This window comes from Pistacia vera, unplaced genomic scaffold (assembly GCF_008641045.1).
Source record: "Pistacia vera cultivar Batoury unplaced genomic scaffold, PisVer_v2 Contig138, whole genome shotgun sequence".
NCBI classification, from domain to species: domain Eukaryota; kingdom Viridiplantae; phylum Streptophyta; class Magnoliopsida; order Sapindales; family Anacardiaceae; genus Pistacia; species Pistacia vera.
The window spans coordinates 1,040,617-1,051,561 of record NW_022195444.1 but is presented as its reverse complement, the minus strand read 5'-3'; the positions used below and the strand labels follow the sequence as shown (position 1 = coordinate 1,051,561).

At 33.1% G+C, this 10,945-nt stretch overlaps 1 protein-coding gene across 1 annotated transcript; it reads left to right on the top strand.

The window, feature by feature from the left end:
• Positions 1–4,181: 4,181 nt before the first annotated feature.
• On the top strand, positions 4,182–9,819 carry LOC116122832 (dihydrolipoyl dehydrogenase 2, chloroplastic-like). The gene is made up of 14 exons (XM_031408634.1): positions 4,182–4,739; positions 5,077–5,223; positions 5,345–5,479; positions 5,566–5,683; positions 5,990–6,114; positions 6,948–7,073; positions 7,154–7,234; positions 7,670–7,732; positions 7,837–7,911; positions 7,991–8,069; positions 8,161–8,261; positions 8,437–8,550; positions 9,339–9,452; positions 9,736–9,819. Exons 1-14 carry the CDS (start codon positions 4,389–4,391, stop codon positions 9,817–9,819), a joined length of 1,713 nt encoding a protein of 570 aa, XP_031264494.1. The 5' UTR covers positions 4,182–4,388.
• Positions 9,820–10,945: the final 1,126 nt, after the last annotated feature.

Genomic DNA, 10,945 nt, shown 5'->3' with positions numbered 1-10,945 from the left:
AAAATCAATTTTCCTTTTATATCTAATTCCATTAATGATTCTCAATTTCTTCTTATTTATTTATACTTTAACTAATTAATCAGATTGCCATACTGAATATTCAATACTTTAACTAATTGATTTGGATTAATTTAGTTTTGTTTGTGATTCCGTGCCAATGAAAGAGGACTAGGGGAATTTAGTAGATTTAATATCAATAATAATACTATGCTTACTCACGATCTTACTAACGTATGTAAATATAAAGTATAGTACGGATACCATAAGCATAGTACGGGTACCATATGTAATTTTAACAAAGGTGAGTAAGACGGTTAGTAAGTTTGTGAGTAAACATAGCATTACTCATTTAATATTGTAACAGAGAAAAGGGAAGAACAAATGAAAGATGGAAGAGTTGGAGAGAGACGAAGCAGAAGATTAGGGAAGAAAGAAAATTAAGAAAAGTAATTTACTGTCTGTAATTACCTAATAACCCTTATATATTTTACTAATTACCTAAAAACCATTGACCTATCTAACTTTTGCTTTTCATTTTGCATAGTTACCTAACTACCCTTCATTTATTTCACTTGGTTTGACTTTTATTGACGCCGTTATTAACGGCAGGGGAATATCTAATACTTTCTCAAAACTGATCCCTCAGGGGGTGGATAGAACAACCATTCAGAATTCAGACAAGGAAATAACACTGCCACGTCAATCATTTAAATAAATTTGTTTTCGTATATATTTTTATTTCTTTTAACTACATCATCAACTCATGATTATAGCTTGTGGTATGAATTAATGAATATGCACACATATATCAATTTTTTATCATATGGTATACAAATTATCAATGTTTTGGGAACCGATGATCCAAAAAGTTTAAAATCTTACAAAAATATCTTCGAAACTTTTAGTTTCTATAAGTTTAAAATATAGTAAATATACCCCTATGATTATGTGATATGTTTGGGTTTTGATACTCTCGGCCAAATTTCGGCTAATTCTAGAGACCAAAATTTAATCTGACACCACCACATAAACCACCGTCTTCTACTCTACAAAACCCATCTAACCCTAGAACTTGGTAGCCCTCCATTCATCGACCGCAACTCACGAACACAATCGTGATTGGGTTGATTTTTTTGGCCAAATTTCGATTGATTCTGCCGTTAAAAATTCAATCAAACACCACCACCTGAACCATCGACCTCTACTCTACGAAACCTATCTAACCCCTGCACTTGGTAGCCCCTCGTTCACCAGTTGTGGCTCGCATATTGAGTTGAACTTTTCGACTGATTCTTGAATCCAAAATTAAATCTGACACCACCCCTTGAACCACTGATCTCCCCTCTACAACCTCTCTAACCCCGACACTTAGTAGCCTCTCGTTCGTCGACAGTAAGATTAGAGGTTTGGGTGAACAATAAAGTTTGAAATTCATACTGGTCTGGTCGATCGATCCAGTCCGGTTTTCAAAACATTGCAAATAATATGATATAAAGATTGTGTTTTCAACATGCCTACAATAAAATAATCTTATATAATAAATTTATTAAATTTTATCAATCTAGATAAAGTGGTGATGCAAAAACTATATGCAACTAATATATATGTACTGATTTGCCGTATGATTAATATAATACCATCGTAATATTATAGATAATTCAAATTAGAAGACAAATATATTTTAAATAAACTTGAACTTGAGAGGGGAGAGTCATGGTCTGTTTGGTTGGGCCTCTCCAATAAAAACTTATGGTCGAAAGAGTTTAGGGAGGAGATGTTATGAAAGTAAAGCTTTTACTAATAAGTTGTTGGTTGTTTGATTGTTAATTATAAAAGCTCTTTTCAGTGTTATTATTAGAAAAACACTTGTTTTACAATAAATTACAATAAGGGAGTGTTTAAATCATATAATGTTTTATTATAGGGGATATTATATTAATGGAATAAAAAATCATCTTGAAGATTATTGGGAATGTTTAGAAAATGTGTTTGGTTTGTTCGCATAAATTAGTGAATAATATGTTTGGTTGGGAGAATAAATGGCTAGGTATGTTATATAAATTATTAAATTGCCCTCTTTTTAAATATTAATATAATAGTATTTTTTTATTATTATTTTTTAAATAATTTTTTTAATCCCCAACTTTTCAGATTTAGCAAAAACACCCTAGCAATAAAAAATGTTTTAAACTTAACAAAAACACCCATATCCACCCTAAGCCATTACCGACAGCCAACCACCATTGTCGGCAGCCACCAATAGTGCCACAAATTTGGTCGTGACGTCAGAAGTGCCATAGATTTGGCCATGGCCGTTTCAGGGCCAAAGATGTGGCCGTGAAATAGTCAGTTCTCTGGCTATGAAATGACCATAGATCTGGCTAATTCCGACCATAAATCCATGGTCGAAAAGGGCCTCACCGGTGCATGACTAGCTATACACAGTCGATTGTATGCCATTATGTCAGCTTTTAGTAGCCTCCGGTGGTAGTCCATAGTGACTGGCGGTGGTGGCTAGTTATGAGTACAATGACATTTCTGTAAACAATAAAAAAACAAGGGCAATGTCGTCCAAAAAATTTAAAAAGTGAGGACAAAAGGGTCTGCATGAGTTAATTGAATGTTTTGTAAATCTTAATAAATATAAGGCTAATTTGGACCAAATGCTTAATTGTTTAGAGGCAATATGGGAAACAAAATCAGATTACCTTATGTAAGTTTTAATAACAGCGCCACCACCCCCACCCCCCCCGGTTATTAATATTCCCGACAACTTACCCACCAAATGCCATTATTTGTAATAAAAGATTTCGGAATAATTTTTTACAAACCAACCAAATATCGTCTCTGCTCAATTTAAAAAATATTACCCTAGTTATGTAATATTAACCCAATCCAAACGGGCCCTAAGGGTATAGGATATATTTAATTTATATCATACACTAACAAAGTTTTATTTCGTTTTAATAATATATATACAACATGAAATAATAATAATAATAATAGTTTCTAACTGTAATTTATATAATAAATATTACAAAATTAATAATGTTTGGAACTTACATTATAAAATAAAAACTAGAAATATCATTTAAAATATAAAAAATATTGGTAGAACTTTATATCTATGAAATTGATTTGTTGAATTTCAATCCTGTAGGAAAGTGGTGATGATTTCTGTTCAGACGGTGGCTATAAATTAGGGCTAAAAAAAAAATAAAAGAGGGTTTTATTTTAAAGGAAGGGTATATTGTGGAATTACAAAAATAACGCGAGAACGTATTTGACAATTGACACAAGATAAGCTTTAGAGAAGCCTAAAAAGAGCTTCCGTGAAAAGCCCAATTTTTTAGCTTCTTCTAAGAACCATAAAATAGCTTTTTTTATTATTATATAAATACTTTTGAAATGCAACCAAATAACTAAAAAAGAAAGTGTTTATAAAATTAAAAATACTCTTTTAGAGAAGTCCAACCAAACCAACTCTAAGTTTCAATTAAGCAAAATAATGTGTTAGATTTTTCTTTCATGTAAGAGTCATCAGAAGTGATTGAACTGTAGTTATTATGCTCGTTTATTGTATATTTGTTCCCCTTAATTACAAGAAAAAAAGAATTCAATTAAATAAAGGTAATTTAATGATCTATTAGAAGAAAATATCATTTGTTAATTGTTATAAAGATGATATTGTTTTATTTATTAATTTTTTAAATAAACAAATCCCACGATATCTTTTCTGAAAACACCCAAATCTAATGTTTTATTATTTTATCAAAAGCACCCATTGTCCTACACAAGGGGATGTATTTATAAAAGCAAAATGCTACATTCAATTTTTTCTTATAAACTTCCTCTTAAAATTCTGATGTAACAACTCGTAATTGGTCAATTTATAATGTATTTTATCTAATAAATTATGGTTGATCAATTACGAACTATTACGGAGATTTGAAAGAAAGTTTGTGAAAGTGATTGTCAACACAAGAAAGAAACATAATATTGGACATGTTGAACCAATTAAAATACATTATATCCTTATATTAATGAGTTATCCAAAAAAAAAAAAAATTTATTAATTTATGGGAGTTTCAGTAGGCGAACTACGCGCCATGCGTAAAATAGCAAAAAGTGGGGCAGCTAACAGGAAAACAAGATAGCGAAGACTAAAAGAGCAGCAAAAAGTTGGTGGTTCATCAGCCGCACTTAAAACTTCGATATCTCCGCTCCTGACTCTCTCATAACGGACTTTTCGAAGTCCCTCTTCACTATCTCCCACTCAAAACACTCTATATCTCCTCCTCAGATCTCTTCATTTCTCTCCTTCAATACGAAACCAAACAAAACACAATCTCTCTCTCTTTCCGCTCATTCTTCTCGTAATTTTCAAAATGCACTACTCCTCCGTCTCTCTTTCGCTTTCTCAAGCTACCGCAACCGCCGCGTCAGCTGCAATCGCCGGATCACGCAACTACAATGCTCGCGATTCCTTCTCTTTCTCTTCTTCGAAGCATGTGAATCCTCGATTTTGTGGATTAAGGAGGGAGGCCTTTGGATTCTCGTCTTCTCTCACTCGCTCCAACTCGCACCGAGTTCACCTTCCGAGTCGACAACGCTTTAACGCAAGTAACGTCTCTGCTTCTCTCTCTGGTAATGGAACTCCGAAATCTTTTGACTATGATTTGGTTATCATTGGAGCTGGTGTCGGAGGCCATGGAGCTGTGCTGCATGCTGTAGAGAAGGTACTCCCACTCGTTTTTGTATTTGCGAGCTTAATTAAAAGCTCAGTTAAGCTTAACTTAAAAAATAAAATATGAAAAGAAAAGAATTACATTTGATTTATTTTTAATTTTACAAACGTAATTTGGCGCCTCTTTTGTTTCTGCCATTTTTAATATATATGATCAAGACATTTAATTTCCATTATGGCACGTAGTTCAAAATTTTCCCGTAGTAACGGTTACCTCGTTGGTATCGATTTTGCTCGTTAGGGTGAATTTGAGCACGTGTCTAGTCATCTTGCTTTTTGAAATTTGAGCTGCTGAAGAGCTTGGTTGATCGTGGATATTATTAATACAGGGACTGAAAACTGCCATTATTGAGGGAGATGTGGTGGGAGGAACATGTGTTAACAGAGGATGTGTTCCTTCTAAAGCACTTCTGGCAGTAAGCGGTCGGATGCGTGAACTTCAGAGTGAGCATCACATGAAGGCCCTTGGTCTGCAGGTAATAGAAGCTAAAATTTAAAGATCACGCTTGTACTTGGCTGCTTCTTTAAGACTATATTGTGTTTGAAAAGGGTCAAGACTATGTGAATTTACAGTTTTTTCCTTGTAACTTATGGTAGGTTGCTGCTGCTGGGTATGATAGACAGGGAGTGGCTGATCACGCAAATAATCTGGCTACAAAAATTCGTAATAATTTAACAAATTCAATGAAATCTCTTGGGGTGGACATATTGACTGGTGTTGGGACAGTTTTGGTAAATCTAGTTCATGTTCTATACTGAGTTAATTTTTAAAATATAAGTTATTCTAATGCGTATAACTTATTTATGAAATTCTTCAGGGCCCGCAAAAAGTGAAATATGGGAAAGTTGGTTCACCTGAGAACATAGTTACTGCCAAAGATATAATCATCGCTACTGGTTCTGTCCCATTTGTACCTAAGGGCATTGAAGTTGATGGTAAAAATATATTTTGTTTGTTCATTCTTATCATTGTAATTTTACTTCTTCATCTAAGTTTTGATAAAAAGGTTTTTTGGGACAGAGAAGATAGTCATTCTATAAGATATGAAACCCTAGGACTATTCACGGTAAATATGGAAAAATGTTTTAAGCCTGGGCAACTTGTTTAAGAAACTACATATATCGTTTGTGGCAGTAATGCATGCATTGACTTGACTATAGGATGTATACGCCAAGCTAGCTACAAGCTTCTTCTTTCTCTTGCTTGTAGGAGTTCTCTAATAATTTAGTAATGACCTGCAGGGAAGACTGTGATCACAAGTGACCATGCACTCAAATTGGAGTCTGTTCCTGACTGGATTGCAATTGTAGGAAGTGGCTATATTGGACTTGAATTCAGTGATGTATATACTGCACTTGGAAGTGAGGTAATACCTTTTCTGAAAAAGAATAAAAATTAGAAGCTGCTTTTTCCTTACGAATTATGCTTTATACGATGTAGTCAATGAATATTCATTTCAAGAGAACATCAGTAGTAAGTGTCAGTTCTCAATAAAAAAACTGAACAAGTTTTCCTTGCTCCATTTGTTTCCAAAGTGAACTGTGTTTTTAATTGTGAGTTCCCTTGCTTTTGGGAAATTCAAAGTGGAGTAGGAAACTGCTTTAATATTGTCACCTAGTGTCAGATACTTTAAATGATTCATTATTACTTTAATACCATGGTCCTAACTGAGATGAATTGTGATGACATCTAATGGGCAACATCGGGATGTTGTTGGGTGTCATGGTCTTGGAAATAAAATTAGTGAGGCTGGAAAGTAGTATGTTAGGACTATTAGGAAGCATGGCCCAGCAGGCATTGCAGATTATGACTCAAGATATTGACTTGTGCCCTTTCTGGTCATGAGAAAACTGCTAATATCTGTTTTCCATATGATCTAAGCATGGAGCGTTTTGACTAGCGTGCTAAATATTGTCAAGGATTGATAAGCAAGAATGTTTATAAGGTTCTTGGTTCAAAATATGATTTTATACTTGTTAACCTGAGCGTGTTTGACTCAAAGACGCTGATACATTATTTATCTTTTTTCTTTTATGAGGACCATAGAACGAGTATTACATAAACAACAAGAACCTTGACTGGTTCAATAAGTAGATTCTCTCTCAATCATTGAAATTGATATATTATATTGTCTTGGTGTCTTTCATCTTGTTATAATCTGGATATTCTGTATTTTTAAAGGGAATTGACTTTATGCAGGTTACTTTTATTGAAGCTCTAGATCAGCTTATGCCTGGATTTGATCCTGAGATTGGTAAGCTGGCTCAAAGGGTTCTAATAAATCCTCGGAATATTGATTATCATACTGGAGTATTTGCAACAAAGGTAATCTCTGTTTATATATGTGGGATCCCTGAATGGCTGGTTTGAGAGGGTTCATTCATCTTCGCTTCTGTTGTTTATAGATTACTCCGGCAAAGGATGGGAAACCAGTCACTATTGAGCTTATTGATGCAAAGACCAAGGAACCCAAAGATACATTGGAGGTAACATAAGTTATATTTTCTATGGAAAACTTTGCATGAAATACTGGAGGCTTTCACTGTTTGTAAAGTTATCCTAAAATTGATTTTTGATACAAAGACCCTGAATTTGCTAAAGTTTCAAATTGACTGGCACTGAATTTGAAGCTGAACAATGTTGGGAATTATGTTTCAACCTTTTGACTAGCCATATTTACTCAGTTATGCAGAGTAAATATGTTATTAAGTCTTTGAAACTATTATCTTGAGGTTATACTCTTTCTACTGCACTTCTTGTAACATTCAAACTCATTTTAAACAGGGAAGGTTTGTTAAAAATCCTAGGTTGCTGTTCTGGCCTTTGCTTAACCTCTATCTTTTTTCCCCTTTGTATGATTATATTTAGTTTTTTGCTGTGCTACATGCAGTTTACCTGTTGGTTTTGGTTCTGTTATATAGGTGGATGCAGCATTAATTGCAACTGGAAGGGCTCCGTTCACTAATGGTCTTGGTCTGGAGAATGTAAGTCTCTTTGACTAATACAATAACTAATTCTAGAGTGTTTTTAAGAATAAAATGTATTCTGAGTGTCTGATTTTCTTTCTTTTTTCTTTTTCCCCCCTCAGATCAATGTTGTAACACAGCGAGGTTTTATTCCTGTTGATGAGCGGATGCGTGTAATTGATGCAAATGGCAATTTGGTTAGTTAATTTCTGGATGGCACATTTTCTTGTATGGCTGTTGCCAATTTGTTGCTGACCCTTGATTTTCGAATACCAGGTTCCTCACTTGTTTTGCATTGGAGATGCAAATGGTAAAATGATGCTTGCACATGCGGCCAGTGCACAAGGAATTTCAGGTACTTAGCAAGTAGTTTTGTACACTACTATTTCAAATCTTACATATTCTGCTATAAACATTTCATCTTTTCCATTGATTTCTTGATGCAGTGGTTGAACAAGTGACTGGAAGAGATCATGTACTCAATCATTTAAGCATCCCAGCAGCTTGTTTCACACATCCTGAAATTAGTATGGTTGGATTGACAGAGGTAAATATTTATTCTTCAAGCACATCTTTTTTGGGAATATGTTGCCATGTATTATTTTTTGTGTATAATATAAGTTCAATTTTCTTTTCCCCTGTCTTCTTTAGAAAGAAAATGATGTAATACGAATTTGTATCGTTGTGTCTAGTTTTTTAAATTTCAAGTTAAAATTTCACAGCCTCAAGCAAGGGAAAAGGCTGAAAAGGAGGGATTTGAAGTAAGTGTGGCCAAGACAAGTTTCAAAGCTAACACCAAGGCCCTAGCAGAAAATGAAGGGGAGGGACTTGCTAAGGTAAATATTCTTGACTCTTCTGTTATTCAAGTTTTGATAAAAGCCTGTAATCTGGAAAATTTCTGATTCCTAAACAAATAGCTAGCTGCTACACATTTTGGATCTCACGTGAATGTATATGTTTTGATCCAATAAAATAAAAATATGGAGGATTTCCATTATAATGCATGGAGCAGTATAGTCTATTTGTTAAATCTAACTAACCTTTTTTTGGCACAATCAGAAATTAATTTCAATAACTGTTGTCATTTTGTTGAAGAGGAGGTGCACTTTTTCTTGCATTCAGTTGTAGCTTGCAGTTACACAGTTTCAAATTGATAGGCTTGAAAGGAGTTCTCTTCAGTTGATAAAAATAATGCAGAAGTTTTAAATATTTTCTTAGGTTTATAGACAAAGTAGGAGGAAATAATAATCAAAATGACATGGTAGATCAAGACATTCGAACAACTATGATTTTGAAGAAGCTTCAAGCAATATTAAAGGATTACTATGCGTTTTTGAATATTTCTTTTCTTCTACTCGGTGTATCTTCCTCTTTTCTTGTTGCTTCTTGTTACTGTTATGAAGGTAACTGCAGAATATATTGGGGGGTTCTTTTTGCCTTCTTCTTTATACATTTGTGGCAGTAGGATGTATTCAAATGTAGTGGCAATAGTCTCACTTTATTTATTGCACATCCTTTTCGTTTGAACATTTTTAGGCCTCTAATTTTTCAATTTATTCATTCTTTTGATCTATTAATTCTCACTAGCTTTTTTGCTGTTGATGACCATGTTATTTTCATACAGTTAATATACAGACCTGACAATGGTGAGATTCTTGGAGTTCATATCTTCGGGTTGCACGCTGCAGACCTTATCCATGAAGCATCTAATGCAATGGCATTGGGGACACGTATTCAGGTGAGCGTTCTTTGCTAAAACTACCATATTATTTGCCTGAACCACTACTTTTGATCTGTGACTTTTGGCTTGAGTAACCTAAATAGAACATCAGAAGTTTTTCAGTCTGCAATATTTGTTTACTTCAAGAGCCACAAACCTTGTTATGTTACTTCTTTTTACCTTGACAGTACACTAAGTAGCTTAAAAATATGCTATCTTGTGACCCAATGCTGCTCTAAGAAATTATGGAATTTTCTCTTTGTATCTTTTTCAGTAGCTAATTAATTTTGAAACCGTGCAGGACATAAAATTTGCAGTTCATGCACATCCAACTCTGTCTGAAGTTCTTGATGAACTGTTTAAATCAGCAAAGGTGAGCTTCTGATATCCTGAGTAAAAATAATAATAATTTCTAACTGTAATTACATAATAAATATTACAAAATTAATAATGTTTGGAACTTACATATAAATAAAAACTGGAAATATCATTTAAAATATAAAAAATATTGGTAGAACTTTATATCTATGAAATTGATTTGTTGATTTCAATCCTGTAGGAAAGTGGTGATGATTTCTGTTCAGACGGTGGCTATAAATTAGGGCTAAAAAAAAAAAAAAGAGGGTTTATTTTAAAGGAGGGTATATTGTGAATTATAAAAATAACGCGAGAAGATTTGACAATTGACACAAGAAAGCTTAGAGAAGCCTAAAAAGAGCTCGGGAAAAGCCCAATTTTTTAGCTTCTTCTAAGAACCATAAAATAGCTTTTTTATTATTATATAAATACTTTTGAAATGCAACCACTAACTAAAAAAGAAAGTGTTTATAAAATAAAAATACTCTTTAGAGAAGCCCAACCAAACCAACTCTAAGTTCAATTAAGCGAAATAATGTGTTAGATTTTTCTTTTATGTAAGAGTCATCAGAAGTGATTGAACGTAGTTATTATGCTCGTTTATGTATATTTGTTCTTATTACAAGAAAAAAAGAATTCAATTAAATAAGGTAATTTAATGATCTATTAAAGAAATATCATTTGTTAATTTTATAAATAATATTGTTTTATTATTAATTTTTTAAATAAACAATCACAATATCTTTTCTAAAACACCCAAATCCAATATTTTATTATTTTATCAAAAGCACCCACGTCCTAGAAGGATGTATTTATAAAAGAAAATGCTACTGAATAATATTTTTTAAAATTTCTCTTACAATTTTGATGAACAGTAATTGATCAATTTAATATGTCTTATCTAATAAATTACAGTTAACTAATTATAAACTATTATGTGAAAGAAAGAAAGTTTGTGAAAGTGATTGTCCACCAAGAAAGAAACATAATATTGGACATTTGAACCAATTAAAATACATATTATACCTAATTAATGAGTTATCAAAAAAAAAAAAAAAAAAAATTATGGGAGTTTCAGTAGGCGAACTACGCGCCATGCGTAAAATAGCAAAGTGGGACGCTAACAGGAAACAAGATAGCGAAGACTAAAGAGC

Excerpts from the sequence above, each read along its gene's own strand:
- LOC116122832 (XM_031408634.1), top strand. The coding sequence starts at position 4,389 with ATGCACTACTCCTCCGTCTCTCTTTCGCTTTCTCAAGCTACCGCAACC. Across the intron at positions 7,074-7,153 it reads CTGGAGTATTTGCAACAAAG|ATTACTCCGGCAAAGGATGG; the intron begins GTAATCTCTGTT and ends TGTTGTTTATAG. Across the intron at positions 7,235-7,669 it reads AACCCAAAGATACATTGGAG|GTGGATGCAGCATTAATTGC; the intron begins GTAACATAAGTT and ends TCTGTTATATAG.